Here is a 20527-nt window from a genome sequence, read left to right on the forward strand (position 1 = left end):
ATTTCTCCCTCCTTCCCTTCTTGTGCTTGAGCTTAGGTGTCAGCTATTTGTTCAGCCAGCTGGGATCTTAGATGGTCAGTATAATCCTTCTACAACCTACATATCCTGGAGAGAAGAGCTTCATAGGAGCAACGAAGTCAAGTGTATGCTACAGTGTCCATCAACTGAAGTCAATTTTCTGCCTCTAATAGTGAATACTGCTGCTGTGCCTGATGAGTTAAACTTCATTGCATCCCATGGGGAGAGCTGGGATCCAGCCTACATTATTCATCTCTATCCAACACTCACTTTGCGGAATCTTCTGCCCTACTCTTTACGATATCTGCTTGAGGTATACCATCTCAGGACTGGATATAACATACTGTATTTTTCACCCTATAGGACGCACCGGCCCATAGGACGCACCTAATTTTTTGGGGGGGAAATAAAGGGAAAAAAATTTATTCTCCCCCCCATCCGCTGGGGAAGCCCGAGCTTTTAAAAACGCTCCTACCGTAGTTTTTAGAGGAGAAAAGGATATCTTCCCGAAGCACAGGGCGCTCTGCTTCAGAGCGCCCAACGCTCCGGGCGGCAGGCTGCTATCCGCAGCCTAGGGAGCCCTGCGGGAACTTCCGCGGGCTCCCCAGGCTTGCTGATAGCTTCCTGAAGCCTGGAGAGCGAGAGGGGTTGGTGCGCACTGACCCCTCTCGCTCTCCAAGCTTCAGCGAAAGCCTGTATTCGCCCCATAGGACACACACAGATTTCCCCTTCATTTTTGGAGGGGGAAAAGTGCGTCCTATAGGGCGAAAAATACGGTAACTTGAAAATGCCAGGGATGATTTGATCCTTCATAGAGTTGCTTCCGTCTTGTGTAACATATTTTAAGTTTGGTATGCCTTGAAAATCCTTGCTCATAAATCTTAATTCCAATTGCCTGTTGTAATTTTAAAACCACTTTGCATTAAGTGTGTCTTTGTCTGTGAAGTGAACAGCCTTATGATTTTTGCATATGATTGGATTATTGCAGTTCTGAAGACTTGGAGGTATAACTGGCTCATTTTTTAAAAAATTCCCAATTTTGCTACTGTTTCTTCTAGCAGGACCTGGGTGGGTGAACAGAAGGAGGAAGAAGGTTACTGCACGACTTGCAACTATGTCATAGACCAGTGTTTGCCCACCTGCTGCCATCCAGATGTATTGGACTACAACTTCTGCTAGTGCCAGCCATTACAGCTGTGCCAGTAGAAGCAAATGAGAATTGTCCAAAACAGCTGGAGGGCACCAGATTGGGGAAGGTTGTCATAGACTCCTGGGGTCTTACGCTGAGATGATTAGAATACTGTGTGTTTATTGCAATATGCCTAAAGCTGTTTCTTTTCTACATCATTTTCAATTGTGTTAAAAATGGGTTGTGGCTTATGATGTCCTTGTGCCAGTTTTCTGATCAATATTGCTTACATTTTTTTCTTTATAATAAGAAAGATGTGCAGATGTCCTTGAGTGTAGATACTCTATTTTCCAAAAAATATTCTATAATTTTTGCTGGTTACTTTTAGGGAACAGCAGAGGCCCATGAACTGCCAGAAGGGAGCACTGCTGATGTTCTTCATTCGAGAATCAGTGGTGAAATAATGGAACTAGTCCTGATAAAATATCAAGGTAAAAACTGGAACGGACACTTTCGACTCAGTGACTCGCTGCCAGAGTTCTTTCCTGTGTGCTTCACATCAAATTCTGCAGACACGACAACAGTTGATATATACATTCACATTAGGAAAGTTGGCAGCCGGATGGTTCTGTCTGTGTACAGTCCTTACTGGATCATCAATAAAACCTCCCGTGTTCTACAGTACCGTGCTGAAGATGTGCATGTAAAACACCCAGCGGATTTTAGGGACATTATCTTGTTCTCCTTCAAGAAAAGGAACATTTTCAGTAAAAATAAGGTATGATGCCAAGTTCACATATACTGGCCTTTAAGGGGTAGGCTTCTTAACTTGGGTGCTGGCTTTCCTGGCTATTGCAAGAGTTGCTGCTACAAGAGGAAATGGAGCCAAGAGGGTGAAGAGGGGTGCTTAGCAAGAGCTGGTAAATTCTACTACCCGCAGCAGCTGCTCTCGCTGAGGGAGGTTGCAGGTTGCTATCATGGCGGGAGCCGGGGGGAGTTCCCAGGAGAAGTGGGCTCCAGCAGCACACCCTGAAAGTGACCCTCAGTATCAGCAGTGCCAAGGGAAGTGAGACAGTTGAGGAGCTGCATATGCTACTGGAGTAGGTGCCATTAGATGGCAGCAGTGAGGAGGCGGCATCTGAGGTCCTGCCATGGGGCCATTGCCTACTGGTGGGCGATGACCCCTGGGACAGCTTCACCCAGGTGGCGAGGGCCTGCAACCCAGACACGCTCTGTGGCCTGATTTGGAGGAATTATGGGTTGGGCATGTGAAAGTGACTGGGCTTAAAGGGGGCATTTGGAGGAGTGAGGGGAGGGAGGAAGGTTAATCTAGGACAGGCAAGAGTGATGATCTGTGTGGTACCCAATCTGGGACTGCTGGGAGGAGGTGGGAGTGAGGGGACTTCTTCAAGGGGTGGAGTGGGGGCAAGAGAATTGGTAAAGGGACACATACATGAAGGAAGTGGGTAGCCCCCTATGCATTAGAGGGAGAGAGAGAGTGCTGCTTGAATTGGAAGGGTAGCGAGGATTAAAAGGGGTTCTTTGAAGGGAGAAGGTGAAAGTTGTCTCTGTGTGATACCTGTATGAGGCAAGGTCCTGAGTAATCTAGAAGGGGGATGGGATATGTACATGTTACAGCTGAGAGGGAGGACTGGGGCGAGTGGGGACAAGGAAGCCAGAAATGAAAGGCTTCCCAAGTGCGTTGTCTCTGCACATGAAGCATGTTTGTTTTCCTGTGATCCCTGGAATAGCCATTAAATCATCACAAAGCCTGTGAAGGAGATGAGTGTCCTCTGATTTTGGCATCTAATAATATGGTTTTTTTCCTCTCCTCCTGATGTAGATCCAGTTAAGCATCTCCACTAGCACGTGGTCTAATAGTTTCTCTCTGGATACAGTAGGAAGTTACGGATGTGTAAAGTGCCCAGCTAACCTTATGGATTTTCTGGTAATATCTGGGTTCTGTACTTCTTATACTAATTACTGTTCATGCCAGATGCATAGAACAAAATCCATCTTGAATTTCAGTAATAATTTAGGGTGCACGAGGCCATCTTTCTGATACTTCTTTTGCTCTCCTTGGTGTCCTCTGTGCAGTTTGATATATGGAACATAGCACAGACTATGATGCCTGTCCAAAAGCAGAGAGTGATGTTACATCTTGGAAAGGAAGTTGACAGGGATTAAAAGACCACCCAAACCAAGCCTTTATAGACCATGTGGCAGTAGAAGACCACAACAATAGTGAACTTTCCTTCTCTAGGCTGGTTTATATTACTTATGTGCTAGGAAATGCAGGCAAAAGCCATCACATTCTGATCTTTATAATTTCAGTTTACACAGCCACAGTGTGCTTATGAGGAACAAAGGAGTGTTTCTATGTGTGTGCGCTGTAAGTGAGCTAGAGAGATATTCCTTGCAGTTAAACTCTTGAGCCCTTGAGCACCATCATCAGATTGTTCTCAAACCCAAATGAGCAACTAGATGGCTTCTTCACTTTTTAGATAAGTAATCTACATTTGTTCCTTGCCTCTCATTTAAACCTGAAGAGCTGAGCAGTCAGGGAAGGGAAAAAGTTTTTTAAACACTGTATGGTGCTTATATTAGTATTTTTAAAAATATCATTTTTGCAGGTTGGCGTTAGCATTAAAATGAGCAGTTTCAATCTCACTCGGATAGTTACTTTGACTCCATTCTACACCATAGCAAATAAAACATCTTTTGAGCTGGAAGTGGGAGAAGTGGGAGCTGATGGTTCACTTCCTACTAATAAATGGAGTTATTTCTCATCTTCAGAGGTAATTTTTAAAGCAGTGTTTCTCACTTTCACATCACTGAAAATTTCCAAAGCACATTTGATTTTATTTGATCTGAATGCTAGAGCCTCTAGACCTAAAAGGAGTCTTGCTTGGACCATAAGAAAATGGCAACAGATAAATGAGCAACATATCCTACCTACCAGGATTTCACTCTTCTGTTCAGGAATAATAATTTTTACTCTTTGATATAATAAGGTGAACAATTCCTGTCTGTGACAATCTTAATACTGTGCTGTAACATGGAACTATCACGATCTATTTATGTTGCAAACAGTGTTCAAAACTCCCATTGCATTTTGTGACATGGAATTTCATTAGCACGAGCTGTTTCTGATCTCTGGGTGCAGTACTGTACCTAAGATTTCAGATTAAAACTGCAGAGTAGAAGGAAAGGAGGACCTTTTTCTCCTTCCACACTTACAGCTACTCTGAAGACCGGAGAAGAGACTTAAGAATATTAGGGGGGTAATAGAGGCACATTTGAAAAAGGGGAAACAACAGGGTTGCGAATTAACTGGTCTAAATAAGAGCTTGTGATATTTAACTATGATGAAGAGGAAAAAGGGAAATTTTTGAAGGAAAAAAGATATAAAATTAAGAAATGTAATAAAGTACTTGGGAATAAATACAACAAGAACTTTAGAAAACTTAGAACAAGAGAATGTTAACAAATTAAAGAGGGAAATTAAGGAAAAGTAGTCAAAGCTCGGGAGAAATACGGGAGAAACACACTTTGAAAATCTTGTTTATAAGGATAAAATATATTATAAGTTAGTAAGTTAGTATGGTATTTAACACCAGTTAGATTAAATCAAATAAGGAATATTCGGTGTAATGTTGGAGGGGATGCCAGGAAACTGGGACTTATGTTCACATGTGGTGGGGGTGTAAATATGCACAATTTTTTGGCAAATGGTGTTTAAGGAGATAACAGAAATCACTGGGCTAAAGGTGACCGAAAATCCAGAGGTAGCATTCTTCTCAATTTATGATGGGATGGAAGGTTTGCAGGCTATGAAGGACTTGCTCACAAATTTATTGATAGCTACACAAATTATTATAGTTAGGAAGTGGAAGGGGCAAGGTGAATATAAAATGGAAGAATGATATAAAGAGGTGTGGGATTTTGAGCAGATATGGAAGGTATTTGTGGAATTTCTACTGTTAGAATGGAAATGGATCAAACCATTGCAAGAGGTGTTGAAATTTTGGGAGGTTGGATAATAATAATAATAATAATAATAATAATAATAATAATAATAATAATTTATTTGTACCCTGCCCACCTGGCTGGGTTTCCCCAGCCACTGTGGGCGGCTTCCAACAAAGATTAAAAATACATTAAAATGTCACACATTAAAAGCTTCCCTAAACAGGGCTGCCTTCAGATGTCTTCTAAATGTCAAGTAGTTGTTTATCTCTGACATCTCATGGGAGGGCATTCCACAGGGCGGGCGCCACTACCGACAAGGCCCTCTGCCTGGTTCCCTGTAGCTTAGCTTCTTGCCTTGAGGGAACCACCAGAAGGCCCTCAACGCTGGACCTCAGTGTCCGGGCAGAACAATGGGGGTGGACACGCTCCTTCAGGTATACTGGGCCGAGGCTGTTAAAATGGATAGTTACAATGGAAGGGTCTTGGGGGTGGGGTGCACATATTTGTTATTATTTATTTATTTATTTATTTATTATTATTCCTTTGTTAAAATAAAAACAAAAATAAAAGGAAGAATATTAGGGGGTGGGCAGGGGAAGGAGTAGACCATGTAAAAAATGAACATAATATTTTAGCTGCAGTTCATTCATATTCAGCTTTGTATTTTTGTTATTAAAAAAGTATGCCTAGACATTCCATTATTGTGCCCATAACCTGGGTATAAGGTGCCATTTAGCTCCTAGCTTTCATATCTCAGTTTCTAACACTGGTTGCAAATCTCATCAGTAATGGATCCTTTAAAATGTTTGGTGTACTTCTGTTTTAGATGGATATATTGGATATATATATTATATATTGGATATATTGCCAATTTTAAGCAGAAACTCTTTTTATTTTGCCCACTAGTGTCTTCCATTCTGGCCAGAAAATTTGTCTGGAAAACTGTGCATCAGAGTGATTGGCTGTGACCGTGTGACCAAACCATTCTTTTTCAGCAGACAGGACAATGGGACTCTGTTGAGTCTAGAAGAACTGGTGAGAATATGGCATTTTTTATTCCCTGTTGTGCTTACTTTAAAACATGGTCATGAACAATATTTGTTTTTAAAAAGACATATAAACCAAACTTGCAAATAAACGCACAAAAGCTACTAGCTTGAAACTATTTTTACTGGTCTGCTGGGGATCAGGGTTGGAGTGACAGGAGGCACAGAGAGCTTTGTCTCTCTTCTAGCAGCCCACTGCATTTCATAAAATTCCTTATCACATGGCTACCACGTAAAGATTTTAAAATGCAAGACTGATCTAAATGCTTAAAGACTGCAGAAGTAATAGATCCTCCCACCCGGTGCTATCTAAACGTTTACAAGAACAAATGTTTTCACAAGTGACTTAAAATTGGTACCTTGGTGGGCTTTCCTGCATAATGTGTTTGAAGCTATAATGCTATTACTGAGAAGACCCCACTCTTCATATCCACACAGTTTAATTTCCTGAAGCTACAAGATCCATGTTCAGGGCCTGTTCTGTAAATCTCAGGTTCCTTTGGATAAAGCAGCCATGATGTTATGGTTAGCTAGTAAAAAGGGAGGTTAAATATAGCCATTGGTGCTGCGTGGTTTCTGGTTATTCCCAGGAGCAGGAATAATATTGGTTGCTGGATCAAATGTGGTAAAGGTAAAATTGGATGCATTAGATGTGTAGCTTCCAGCTTGGATTACTGGCAAGAAGCTGCTAGCAGCTTTGAGAAGGGAAGAGACAGAACTCTCACACTCCATTCATTTTGGGTTACCTCATCTGGACTCTCGTGTGAGCCCCATTGTAAGAGCTAGATTTGTCTGGTTGACCAGCAGCTGTTTGTTGCTACTGTGAACTACTTGCTAGAAGTATAAACTCTAAAAGGTACGGTGAAGCTTGAATTAGGCTATGTGGATATCAAGCCATAGCTTTTAGTACCGTATCCATTTACAATGGTACCTCAGGTTACATACACTTCAGGTTACATACGCTTCAGGTTACAGACTCTGTTAACCCAGAAATAGTGCTTCAGGTTAAGAACTTTGCTTCAGGATGAGAACAGAAATCGTGCTCCGGCGGCGCAGTGGCAGCAGGAGGCCCCATTAGCTAAAGTGGTGCTTCAGGTTAAGTACGGACCTCCGGAACGAATTAAGTACTTAACCCAAGGTACTACTGTATTTTATTTTCAACAGAGCTCAGGGATCCTGGTAGACGTGAACGTGTCTGATCATTCTACAGTTATTAACTTCTCAGATTATCATGAGGGAGCGGCACCTGCTTTGATCATAAATCATACTCCATGGGCTTCTCTTAAATACAAGCAGAGGTATGTGAAAGAGCTTTCTTCCATCTTTTGAGAGAGGTGCTTTGCTATAGGATGTATAATATTTTTAATCTGAATTCAGTTGCACTTTTGTTCATCCATAACTAACATTGTGTTTCTATTTTATCCATGCAGTGGTTTACAGGAAGAGATGGAACTGAAGCCAAGGGGAATGAGGCTGTTTGCCTGGGCAGATCCCACTGGAATAAGAAAATTAACTTGGGTGTATGCACAAAACTCCGGAGAACATGATCTTCTTAAGGTATTTGGTGTCGAAAGAAAAATTGGTCAAGTCTGAACTCCATGGGAAACCATTTCTATAACAATCAATAATGCCCCTCAACTCAAAACTGTTTCTGCACTTCTATGCATCATTGGTACCTTTCAATATATTACGACAATTCTGTTTCTTCTTTAACTTTGAAATTTTAAAGTCAATGTAATTATGTAGACAACCCCAGCTTGTAGAAGGCTTGCACTTCACATACCATTCATAACACAACACAGCAGTGCTCATTTTGTTTGCATTGCTTGCACTTGCTACAAGCTAATACAAATTAATTTTGCTTTAAAAATGACAAAAGTGTGCCCAGTGTTACATTAGTAGCTTCATTTTGTGTTATACAGCCTCTTCTTTTCCTTCCTGCCAATCCAGGATGAGTGTGGTCAGTTTCCTTACAACTCCAATACCCAGATACATTGGGTCTCTTTCTTGGATGGACGCCAAAGGGTGCTGCTTTTCACAGATGATGTTGCCTTGGTTTCTAAAGCCCGGCAAGCAGAGGAGATGGAGCAACCGGATCAAGAAATAAATGTTGCTCTTCACAGTGTTGGGCTTTCACTAGTCAACAATGAAAACAAACAGGAAATTTCTTACATAGGAATCACCAGGTACTGTTCATAAATAATAGCTGGCTGCCTGTTAATTCACAGAAGTCCTGTTTTGAAAATCAGAGCAAAATCGGTTCTCATTTTCCTAAAACAAATATTTGTCTAAGCACTGCTCCTTCAACCATGTAAAGCTTAAGAAATTTGGATTAGTTAAAATACAGTGCTGTGGATTGTTTTTACTTTTTAAAAAATAAGGGTTTAATTTAATCACCAATGTATTTATTTTTCAGTTCAGGCATTGTCTGGGAATTAAAACCAAAGCAGAGGTGGAAGCCATTTAACCAAAAGCAAATACGCCTCTTGGAACAGGCATATCAGAAACATATTTCTGTGCGAGGTGCGGAGGCTTCTGATTGGATTAAAATAGACCACAATTTTGAGGTATGCTGCGGTATCACGTACATGTTGCATTTATGCTACTGAGCACAATAAGACATTTTGCAAAAGTCTTCTGTTCATAAATGTTAGTTGCCTTATATGGGTGGAGAATGTCGAGGCTTTGAACAACTCAACAAAAAGCTGATCTCTGAATCCCTATCAGATAATTTTGAGAATGCAGACTGGCACCATTGCTCCTTACTTTCTTGTATATAGACCTAGGAAGCCATAATGCTTAAGAACTATCCTGCATGTGTATGCAGAGAAACACAAGGTATCTGAGCACAGCAAACCAAATAGAGGAGATACAGTCAGGGTTGTAGGAAGGGGGGTGCGTGGGGGGTGCGGTACGCCCCTGGTGCCATCCCGGCGGGGGAGACAAAATCCTCCCTGGGTGGATCTTGCCGCCGCGCCGCAATCCGCCCCCACCGGGAAGATCACGCCACCGTGCTGTGATTGGCCCTGCCTGGAGGATCGCACCATCATGCCACGATCAGCTCCTGCCAGGAGGATCACACTGCCATGCCGTGATTGGCCCTGCCGGGAGGATCGCACCACCGCGCTGTGATCGGCCCCCGCCAGGAGGATCACACTGCTGCACCGCGATTGGACCCCCCCCCAAGGATCGCGCCAATCACCCTGCTGCTCTGGGTGCTGTAACGGCTTCCTCCGCCACTGGATACAGTATGGACAAGCAAGCAAAGGCAAATGTAACACTGTTCAGCATGGCGTAGCCAAGTGACTCTAGTTATGGGAAAAGCATGAGACAAAGAGACTTAATGAGCAAAACAAGGGGCGTCTCCTTGAGAGCCTCCTGTTGAGGTAGAAAGGCAGCTGCCACTGTCCTGTCAGTGTTATCCAGCTCCTTGGTAGCTGAACCAATGTCTTGCTCCATCCACTGTCACTTTCCCATTTGGTGAGTCAAGTGTGTAAGAAAGGTTTCTTGCCATATCTTTTTTTAATCACCCAGAAGGCATTCCAGAAACTTCTAATGGAATATCTGCCGTGTCCTCTGGGAGCTGCTGCCCTCCATGCTCCTCTGCCACCCAGGTCTTCCCTCATGTCGGCTTGGGTTAAGTAGATCATGAACCTGGGAAAGATTGCAGGGGAGATCCAGGGATATTTCCTCTGTCACCTCAGTGGTCTGCACTCCTCAGGGCAGCCCCTAATGGCTGCTGCCCACCCTTGCTGTTCTTGCCTGAATAGGTTTGTCAGGAGCAACTTAGAGGAGTTGGAGTTTGGTGCTCAGCCAAGTCTGCAAGTCTTCCATGCTTTCACTTGACTAGCATCCCTAGGCAAAAATGGCAGCAACTGACAACAGTTTTTAGTGGTCCAACTACATGATATTTCTTTGCTTGAGCTGGGTTTACTGCCAAAGAGAGGAGATAGAGAGGGATGAGATTAATAGCAGCTGCTGGCAAGGCAGGCTATTAAGTTTGAACGTGTAAGCCCCAGGCCTGGGTGAAAGCTGCACAGTTGGGCTTGGGGAGGGGAATGAGAAACAACTTAGGAACTAGCATGTTTGCTACTAACCTGCTGGTGACAGTTTTGAAAGCTGCCGAGCACCTTGAACGTGACAACAGTCCTTGCCTATCCCAAACAATTTGGTGGTCTGTAAGGTCACTGAAATAATGTTCTGCCCTTCCCTGCATAAGGGTATGGAAGCACTCTGCTGTTCAAAGGGGCTCTTACTGGGCCAAACCCATCCCAAAAAGGCATCTAGGATCCTGTACGAAATACCTCTCCATCCCACCAGCGTGAAATAGAGGGGTTGTAAAGAACAGGGGTTAAATGTATATGCGTGTTTTTCAGGTTAACTTCAACAAGATGCCAATGGAAATGCGCCTTCCAATCAAATGTAGCATAAAGCGAGATTTCTTATCTGGTATACAGATTGAATTCAAACAGTCACCTCACCAACAAAGCTTACGGGCCCAGTTATACTGGCTTCAGGTACAAATCTTTGATTTATTTATTTTTTAAGAAAACCTTGGTGTTATGAGGGATAGAAGTAACTCTGGTCAAAGAAACTGGAATCTTAAAGATGGTAGTCATGCACTGTATAACGGTTCTCTGGAACCACATTTGTTCTTGGAAAGACTGTGGGTCACTAAATGATTTGTCGTTTAGTTAATTATTCACAAGAATTTTAAAACTATACTTCGTTTAAGCACAAAACATTCTGTACATTTTGTAAAAATTAAGAGCCAAAACCCTGCAAAAATAATCTTATTTCTTAATTTTTTATTTATTTAGCAAAGATAAGATTTTGTAGGTGCTGACTTTGCTTTATTTTGTGTAGCTAAGCTAAAGGAGCTTGAAATCCTCTGCCCACTTACCCGGGAGTAAGCCCCATTGAACTTAATGGGGCACATTTCTGAGTAGACAATGTATGATTACAGGTAGATTGCATTTTATGTTGATGTGACTTACACGATTGCAGCGTCATGCGGATTGTCAGAAAATAAATAAATGCAGAGTGGGGAGAAAAAATAGGGTGGGAGAGCAGGAAAGAGTGACAGACAATCACAACAGCCATTGGAAGAGTATTAGAGTGTGTTTGGAGAGTCGTAGTGTGGAGAGAGTGGAGGAGGTTGCAGAGAGGTTTTTTTTTTAAAAAAGCTATATTTCTAAAAGCTTGAGAAAATAAGAAAAAACAATATAGTCAGCATCAAATATCAAGCATTTTTAATATAAAAACTAAAAGTAAATTAAGAAAAGGAAAAGACTTCCTATTTTCTAATAGTTTTTAAAATTTATGCCAAATTTTATTCCGCAAAAACACACAACTTTTCTGCTTTCCACAAACCTGTCTTCAAACTCAGATATCACAGCCTTTTCCTTCTTGCGCAAAAATCCATAAGGGATTTCCAAGAGGTTGGAGAGAGATCAGAGGAGGCCGGAGAGAGTTGTGGAGGAAGTTGGATGGATTTGCTGATTTTTGTGGGGTTTTTTACAGTTTTCTAGGGGGTGCTCTGGCTTTACATGATTTTGCTTAGATGTGCAGTAGCCCAACATAGGATTAAATCTGCCTGTACTCTGCTAAAATAATAGTCTTGATTAATGTTTATCATATATTGGCTTCTTATATATTGGTTTGTTACTCCCTTGAAGGTCGATAACCAGTTGCCTGGTTCAATGTTCCCTGTTGTATTTCATCCTGTAGCTCCTCCAAAATCCATCGCATTGGATTCAGGTAATAATATTTTTAACATTCTAGATGCAGCAAGAATCAGCCACTTATGAAACAGGTATTCATTTCACCTCTCATTTTTCCTTAGAACCACGGCCATTCATTGATGTTAGTATCATCATTAGATTTAATGAGTACAGTAAAGTGTTGCAGTTCAAGTAAGTAAAATATACTTAAAGGTTTTTGAAACATAAGCCATGTGAATCTTACTCCTAAATAAATTCTTAATTCTTAAGGATCGGAGAAAGGACCAAATTAAGCTAGAGCAGGGGTTGGAAACCTCTGGCCCACAGTCTTAAGTAGGTCCAGCTTGGCCTGCAAGACCCCTTCCCCCAAACCGTGCCCACCTGCTTCACACCTGATGTCACATCTGAGGGGCAGGTCTGGGGCAGGAAGAGATGCAAATGCCCATGCAAAACTGGGAGCCTGAAAGCATGCTTCCTATTGTTCATTGGCAGTGGAGGTTTGCTGTCACTACTGGTTAGCTGATTGGCGGTGAGAGCAAGCCTGTTGGGATCCTCTGTGCTACAAAATTATCAGTGGAGAACTCAAAGCTGGTTTCCAAGTCCCTGCCTATCAGCTGATGAGCAGTAAATTCAAGTCTCACATGGCTTGGATTCGCTGTGCTATAAAGGAAAAATGGATCACCTGTTGTCATAGTGATGCCAGGTGACTGACAGGCCCACGAGGATAGGAGGAGCCCAGGATTAGGCCAGCTGGCCACAGCTAGTTCCCCACCTCTGAACTAGAGTGATTTCATGTTTCAAAAAATATATTTCCCACATGCAAAATTTCCTCTAGAGGACTAGAATGGCTCAAAACATTTAGCTTTAATTGAGGGTAGAAGCTTTCTGCATATACAGTCAAACCCACAGATCATTTAAACTGGAATTGCTTAATAAAATATTTTAGTTTGTCCACCTTCATTGGGACTGTGAAATGGTTTCAATAAAAGTACTTTGAATGAAATGGTATATGGTGTGGCATGGACCATCTGTGGGTTTGGGCCAAATCTGTTGAGAGGAGCCAACCACAAGCCTGTTTTCCACCACTTTATTGTTTAGTCTTCAAGGAACTCTGGCATTGCAGGTGCATCACAGGTAGCTGCATAAGCAGAAATGGTCCAGTATTTCACTTGCTTTGAAATTAAATATTAACCACAAAAAGGGCAGTTGGCCTCACGGAAGCTGTGTTGTCAGTTACTTGTATTTTCCTTTTCCTCAGGTATTTCATGGTTCTAATCCAGGAAATGGCTTTGAAAATAGATCAGGGATTCTTAGGAGCTGTTATTGGACTCTTCACTCCATCTACAGACCCAGAAGCTGAAAAACAAAGGGTAAGGTCTGCTTGGGACATCTCATATGTTGAGCTGAAAATCTGTTTTTTAAAACATGCCAGTCTATGAAAGCACAGAAGAATACTAATGCTAGATCTGACCATAGAAATGACTAGAGAAAATTATTTATTTTCAAGACAGTAATTAGCAACATGGGGGGGAATATAACTAAACAAGATCTGGACAACTGTGTAATATTTTTAGCAATTTCTGGAAACTCTGTTTTGTGTATAGTGTTAGTACACAAAACAAGTTTGGGATGAGTTTACTAGGCATCAGATTTCCAAAAGTTGCCTGTGGCTTTTAAGTGCTGTCCCAGAAAACTGTTCTTACAAGCTGATCTTGGTGTGTCATGGATTTGGCATATGGGTGGCCTGTTGCTATGATAATGTGACAAACAGCCCTGAAAGTTCTGGTCACAGTAAACGATTAACTGTTGTTTACCATGATGCCATCCTGGGCTCCTAAGGGTATAGAGAATGCTTCCATAGAATCATAGAGTTGGAAGGGATTCTGAGGATCATCTAGTCCAACCCCCTGCAATGCAGGACTATGCAGCTGTCCCTTACGGGGATCGAACCTGCAACCCTGGCATTATCAGCACCATGCTCTAACCAACTGAGCAGTCCAGCAGACGGGCAGGCCATAAATTTAATAAATATTAAAAGTAATAATGATGTTCGAATGGGGCTGCAATTTTTTAATTATTGCAGAGAGTTGAGCTTCTACTTGCTGAATTTTCATCAAAATAATATTTTCAAACCAGTGTATTGAAAAATGCGTAGAAGGCAGTTTTTTAAAGGAGGTAATTGGAACAAATACTGTAATTTCCTGTGATAGGTAATGTTACTTGAAATGAGAACAAATTGTATCAAGGCAAGCATATAATATAATTAATATAATATAATATAATATAATATAATATAATATAATATAATATAATAATATGCTGCCCATCTGACTGGGTTACCCCAGCCACTCAGGGCAGCTTCCAGCAAATTAAAACACAATACAGCATCAAACATTAAAAACTTCCCTGAACAGGACTGCCTTCTGATGCCTTCTAAAAGTAAGATAGTTGATTATTTCCTTGACGTCTGATGGGCGGGCACAACTACTGCGAAGGGCCTCTCCTTGGTTCATTGTAACGACACTTCTTCCAGTGAGGGAACCAGCAGAAGGCCCTTGGAGCTGGATCTCAGTGTCTGGGCTGAATGATTGGGATGGAGACACCAAGGCCATTTAGGGCTTTCAAGGTCAGCACCAGCACTTTGAATTGTGCTTGGAAACGTACTGGGAGCCAATGTAGGTCTTTCAGGACTGGTGTTACATAGTCTGGCAGCTGTGTTCTGGGTTAGTTGTAGTTTCTAAGTCATCTTCAAAGGTAGCCCCACGTAGAGCGCATTGCAGTAGTCCAAGCGGGAGATAACTAGAGCATGCACCACTCTGGCGAGACAGTCCGCAGGCAGATAGGGTCTCAGCATACGTACCAGATGGAGCTGGTAGACAGCTGCCCTGGACACAGAAGTGACTTGTGCCTCCAGGGACTGCTGTGAGTCCAAAATGACTCCCAGGCTGTTCACCTGATCCTTTAAGGGCACAGTTACCTCATTCAGGACCAGCGAATCCCCCACACCTGCCCCCCTTAAACAGTACTTCTGTCTTGTTGGATTCAATCTCGGTCCGTTAGCCACCATCCACCCCCAACTACCTCCAGACAGAACCACTCACACAGGACATTCACCACCTTCACTGGTTCTGATTTAAACAAGAGGTAGAGCTGGGCATCAGCCGCATACTGGGGAACACCCAGCTCAAACCCCCTGATTCATACCTCCCAGCAGTTTCATACGGGGGGGGGGGAGGACAGAGTCTCGAGGCACCCCAAATATAGAAATGTTTCATCAGTTTGTGTAGCGCCTACTGTTCAAGTCTGAACCTAATTGAGGATTTCAATTAAAATTATTGCTATTTTAACAGACAAAGTTGATACAAAAGGATATTGATGCTCTTAACACACAGTTGATGGAGTCATCCTTGACTGATATATCCACCCTCAGCTTCTTTGAGCACTTCCATATTTCTCCTCTGAAGGTATGTTTGAAAGGACTGTGGCTTGGCAACACAAAAATCAAGATTGTTATATTTAATTATGTAATATTAGGGTAAGGTTAAGAATAAAATGGTATTGGATAAAGTGATACTGCAATATGTACTCAAGTCACATGACCGCGATATTTGTTATTTTGTACATTTGCTGACTAACAGTAGTGTAAATATTGTGTTCAATGGGCACCGCCTGACGGAACAGTCCTCACTGAAGCTTGTGCTTATTATCGCCATTCTCATTTCACAGATTTGCAGCCTCACAGCTTGCTCAGTAGGGAGAGGATGGCACCGCATCTTGGGTGCAGTCTTGCTGTGTTTCCATCTGTAACAAATTTTAATTTATCTCTTCATTAACTAGCTAAGTAGATGGAAGAAAAATTCTCTTGGGTTCCTTCAAAGTAATATGTGGAACCTGCCTTAAGTGATAGTGATGTTTTTGGGTTTATTTATTTATTTAAATCAGTGAAGAGAAAAGGCTGGCTTAAATCATGTTTCTCACTGATGCTACTTCTTAAGTTTCTTAACCTATGGTGCAAACTTGCCCACTAAACCATATTAATTTAGGACTACGATATTATTTATACTTTTGACTCATTCTTGCAACAAAGCCATGCATCTCTTTAGTCACTCTGCAAATACTTTGCATGCTTTACCTGTAGAGGGAATATCTTTAAAATGTTCCTGCTTAGGGTCTTTCTTATGACCAGCACCCATGACACTAAGCAGAATCCTATTTACTCAAAAGTCAATGGGGCTTTCTTGTCAGGAAGTTGATACAGTACTGTAGCTTAAGTATTTGACTATAGGCATAGGTGCATAGCACAATCTTGTCTTCCATTTGTCTTTCCAGTGTGCATTGCTCCTTTCTGCTCCACTTGGCTCAGCCCCCCCCCCAAACAAAAATGAAGTGCCCACAACTGATAGGTCAAAGCACGTTTAATCGTTCCCAGTCAGACTAGAGCAGTTTATTTTTATCAGGTGAAAATGAAATGTCCGCTCATCCTCTCTGGTGGGTGCCATTGCGGGCTGGCATTCCCCCTCACGCCAGGATCCAAAGTGGGAAGTCCTAGGGACTGTTTCCCAGGCAGCAAAGGAAGTCCCATTTGCCTAATCAGCAAATCACAACCGAGCATGGGACCCACCAGGGGGCAGGCTCCAGTATATTATGTAGGCATGTGGTTTGTTCTCCAGCCATATTTTTGGGATCTCCCACCCTCCCACTATGGCATAGCTGGTTCCCATATTTGGGGCCAGGCTGGAATTTTTTCAGTTGGCAAATTGGCTCCAGCCCTCTGGTTTTTGCAATCTTCGTAGCAATTGCCACACCTTTGGTGCTTTAAGCATTAGATAGGTCTAGTTTTGGTTGGAGGAGAGGCCTGACCCCCTCCCCTGAAATGGGCTTTCCCGTTAAAGGGATCCAGGGGAGATGCTTCTTTTCGGATGCCCGGGTGGGGGCGAGGGGCCACAGCAGCCCCCAGGTGCAATCCAGTGGGGGAGTTGCCCTTTGATGTAGGTCAGGGACTCCCTCCTTTCCAGTTGATCCCAAAATGCAAGATCTTCCAGCAGGTGGACCGGAAGGGATGGGATCTACCCAATGCCAATCCTCTTATATCTGCTGGCATTAAAGTTGCAGCCTGATTTCACCCAAAAATGCAGTGCGTCTTATTCTTGGTATTGGGAGGAACCGAAGAGGAGGGGGGATGCCTTGCCACACAAATCTATGAGCCATCCATCACCTTCTTGTATCCTCATTAACCCAGAATAGAGGACAGGACCTAGAAATCATAAAAAAGAGAGAGATAAGCAAAAGAAATAAAGAGGATTTCAAATTTTCCGTCTGTCAATTATGTATATAAAGACTATTTAGAGTATTCAAAATGTTCTAAATTTACATAGAAATGCCTCCTTTTTATCTCATCATATCTAGAAGGCAGCTCAAGCTGAAAATTAACTGTGGGTCTAATTTAATATAAAACATTTCTTGTATACTGTGAACACTCTTTTCTGAAAAGAAAGCATGATTGACAGAATGATTAGCAATATAACTGAGCACTTAAAAATGTTGTCACAAACATCGTCACAGATCTAGTATCTTTTTTTTCTGAAGCATTTTTCAAAGTTCTACATGTTTGCCACTTCCATATGTCTATATATTTAGTAAAACTTGACAAGCAGGTACCCAAAATGTTAATTCATATCCACTTCTATCTTGTTAGTTGCATTTGAGCCTTTCTTTGGGCTCTGGTGGGGAAGCATCTGATAAGGGCAGAGGAGAAATGATAGCGATCCATTCTGTGAATCTACTACTGAAGAGCATTGGGGCTACTCTTACAGATGTAGATGATCTAATATTCAAGTAAGTGGATGAAGCAAGTGTTTATCTCTTAAATTCTCTTTCTGGGTTCTTGTTAGGCATTTGCAGTACTAATTATTTTTAACCACCCTGTCACTACACTTGTTCATGCTTCTGGAAACTTATTAGAACAGTATTGGGTAACCACAGAAAGAGGGCTGTATGAATGGAGAATGGATACTCATAAAAGAGGCTAAGAGAACCTGCTGTGATGTTGCCTGCTCAGTCACATCTCAGGCTTGAATTTGCTGCCATAGGCAGCTTGCATTCTCTTAACTCCAGCTCCGCATTTTTTACATGGGGATAACGCCAATCAGCTTTACAGGGTTATTCTATAGATGAAATGATGTACGAGAAGAAAATACACTGTAAGTATTTAGAAGTTTTAGACATTCTCAGCAAAGGGAAAACATCATTCTTCAGATGCTGATTTGATGCTTCTTTTCAGGCTTGCTTTCTTTGAAATCAAGTATCAGTTTTACAAAAGAGATGAATTAATGTGGAAAGTCATCGGGCATTACAGAGATCAAGTAAGTTGTTTGCCCTCTGCATCATTTTCTCTGCTGTATTTCTAACTGAACTTTGGATTTAGCACATCATTTCCACATGCATTCATAAGGCCTGAAGCTCAACTCTCTTTGCTCAGGAGGCATTAATATTGCAGTGTGAAATTGTAGTTCCTAAGCAATGACATACTCTTTGCATTGTGTGTGTGTGTGCACCCCCCCTCCTACCCACCCCCCCACACTATAGTACTGCTGTTAAGCTACCATTAAATATTGTTTGTTTTTGACGTGCATGGATTCTCATCCATTTTTTTTTTAAAAGCTGAATACTAATTATTTCTATTTTGTGTTTCTGTGTTTGTTTATTTTTTACCTTAGTTCTTGAAGCAGGTGTATGTTCTTGTGCTGGGTTTAGATGTCCTGGGTAATCCTTTTGGCTTAATCAGAGGTCTGTCAGAAGGTGTGGAAGCTTTCTTCTATGAGCCTTTCCAGGTATGATGTCACTGTGCCACTGGAGTTGCAGGTTGTTGGTTTCACTGGATTTCTTTCTGAAACATTCTGATCTTTTATTTTGATCAGTAGCAAAGGATTTGTAAACTGACGACTTCAAAAACCTGTGTGTTGAATATAACTATGTTAGGAAAAAAGAACAATATGTATACTGGCTTCAGTAACTATATTTTGTGTCTCTCTCTGTGTGTGTAGCCTGGTAAAACTGAATCCAGTCCTTTGCTGCTGCTCCTGACCAGCAGATGAGGGCCACTTCAGTTTTTTGGAAGGGTTGTGTCAGCAGAGCTTGACAAGGCAGAAATCATGAACACAGCATCCATCTGTACGCATGTTTCCTCATCTAGCTTCTGTACACATATTCCAGCTAGGAGGCATGCAGCTAATTTAAGTGATCATGTTTTTGTCAGACGTGACTTCTTTCAAAAGTTCAGTATTTGTCATAAAGATCTTTTTGGAGCTGCATAAAGCCACAAATGATGGGAGTGTGGAAGTGGTGTGGATGTGTAAAACAAAACAAAAAACCCTCAAATGTCTTTTTCATCCTTCATTAGGGAGCTGTTCAAGGACCTGAAGAGTTTGCTGAAGGTTTTGTGATTGGTGTAAGAAGTCTGCTTGGCCACACCGTGGGTATGTTGAACACTTCACAATTTTCAGTATATTATACATGCACAACCTAAATGTCCATGCAAGAGCTGACTATGTAAAAAAATTATTGGCCCATTCAAGATTTGGTCTCAACACTCAGCCACCATTTAAATTGCAATGGATCACCATAACAGTGCATCTATCTTGTTCTCAACCTTTTTCTGCAATGGTCTTGGAACCCCATAACGTTTTTCTACTTGTCTGATAGGCGGAGCAGCAGGCATGGTCTCTCGAATAACTGGTTCTGTTGGGAAGGGTCTGGCTGCTATCACTATGGATAAAGAGTACCAGCAGAAGAGAAGAGAGGAAATGGGTCGTCAGCCTAAAGATTTTGGAGACAGTCTTGCCAAAGGAGGGAAAGGCTTTCTACGAGTATGATGCTTAGATATTTTCTGGACTTCTGTGTGAGAGGAAAAATGGATAGATAAATCTGAAATACATTTTTTTCTGTCTATTAAATTGAGCCTAATCCATGTGAAATATGCACATTGGGCTCCCCTCCTCAAAGTTGTTTGTCTTTCTAATGCTAGTTAGTGGAAATTTTTTTGGCAGCCAACCCTAGCAGCAAAAACTGAAGTATTAATTTTATGCAGTTGCATTTGGCTTTGAACTCTGAAGGGTACTGATCTATTGGCCAGGCTTCATAATGTGGGACAAAAAGTTCCTAAACATCCCAGTGCTTGGGTATGTGTGAAGCCATACTAGGGACTTAGGCTCCAAGTGGAAGTTTGAGAGGCAGAGCTGTTTCTGATCCATGTTCCCACAACCTGCTTTTTTGTGGCATCTTGTTGAAGATGACATGAAGTAATTTTGCTTCCCTGCTTCCATCAGTCAGTGAGGTGAGAGCTGGGCATCATAAGGATAGCATCATGTGACACATTTTGTTGAACGATATGTGTCAAGGAAAAGAGAGAGCAGCAGCAGTAGTTCCATCTTCCTCATAATATTTGGTTAGACTTTCCAAGGAGGCATACTGTAGGCATTAGTGCAATTTCCTCTCCACTTCTTCGACTGGGGTAAATACAACTGCTTTATTGATCAGAGCCATACCGTGCATCTTGTTTTGCACTGGGGACATGGAAGAGGAACTTCTGCATGATTTTTTTTTTTTTATAATATTCTATGTGAAAGAATTGGAAGCTTTGG

General features: G+C 41.9%; 1 protein-coding gene across 5 annotated transcripts in view; it reads left to right on the forward strand.

Moving 5' to 3' along the window:
- Window positions 1–20527, forward strand: part of VPS13C (vacuolar protein sorting 13 homolog C) — a 106061-nt gene that overhangs the window by 74611 nt on the left and 10923 nt on the right. For all 5 annotated transcript variants that reach the window (XM_080980647.1, XM_080980643.1, XM_080980644.1 and 2 more), the window contains 19 exons: window positions 37–331; window positions 1536–1925; window positions 2991–3095; window positions 3781–3945; window positions 6026–6154; window positions 7330–7463; window positions 7596–7722; window positions 8116–8351; window positions 8582–8732; window positions 10542–10682; window positions 11844–11925; window positions 12011–12080; window positions 13147–13258; window positions 15239–15352; window positions 17584–17723; window positions 18169–18250; window positions 18605–18718; window positions 19288–19363; window positions 19590–19753. In XM_080980647.1, the coding sequence (XP_080836773.1) occupies window positions 37–331; window positions 1536–1925; window positions 2991–3095; window positions 3781–3945; window positions 6026–6154; window positions 7330–7463; window positions 7596–7722; window positions 8116–8351; window positions 8582–8732; window positions 10542–10682; window positions 11844–11925; window positions 12011–12080; window positions 13147–13258; window positions 15239–15352; window positions 17584–17723; window positions 18169–18250; window positions 18605–18718; window positions 19288–19363; window positions 19590–19753 (2827 nt within the window). The remainder of the gene's footprint in view (window positions 1–36; window positions 332–1535; window positions 1926–2990; window positions 3096–3780; window positions 3946–6025; window positions 6155–7329; window positions 7464–7595; window positions 7723–8115; window positions 8352–8581; window positions 8733–10541; window positions 10683–11843; window positions 11926–12010; window positions 12081–13146; window positions 13259–15238; window positions 15353–17583; window positions 17724–18168; window positions 18251–18604; window positions 18719–19287; window positions 19364–19589; window positions 19754–20527) is intronic.

The sequence above is a fragment of the Podarcis pityusensis genome, assembly GCF_964106645.2.
Source record: "Podarcis pityusensis genome assembly, chromosome: 14".
Lineage (NCBI taxonomy): Eukaryota > Metazoa > Chordata > Lepidosauria > Squamata > Lacertidae > Podarcis > Podarcis pityusensis.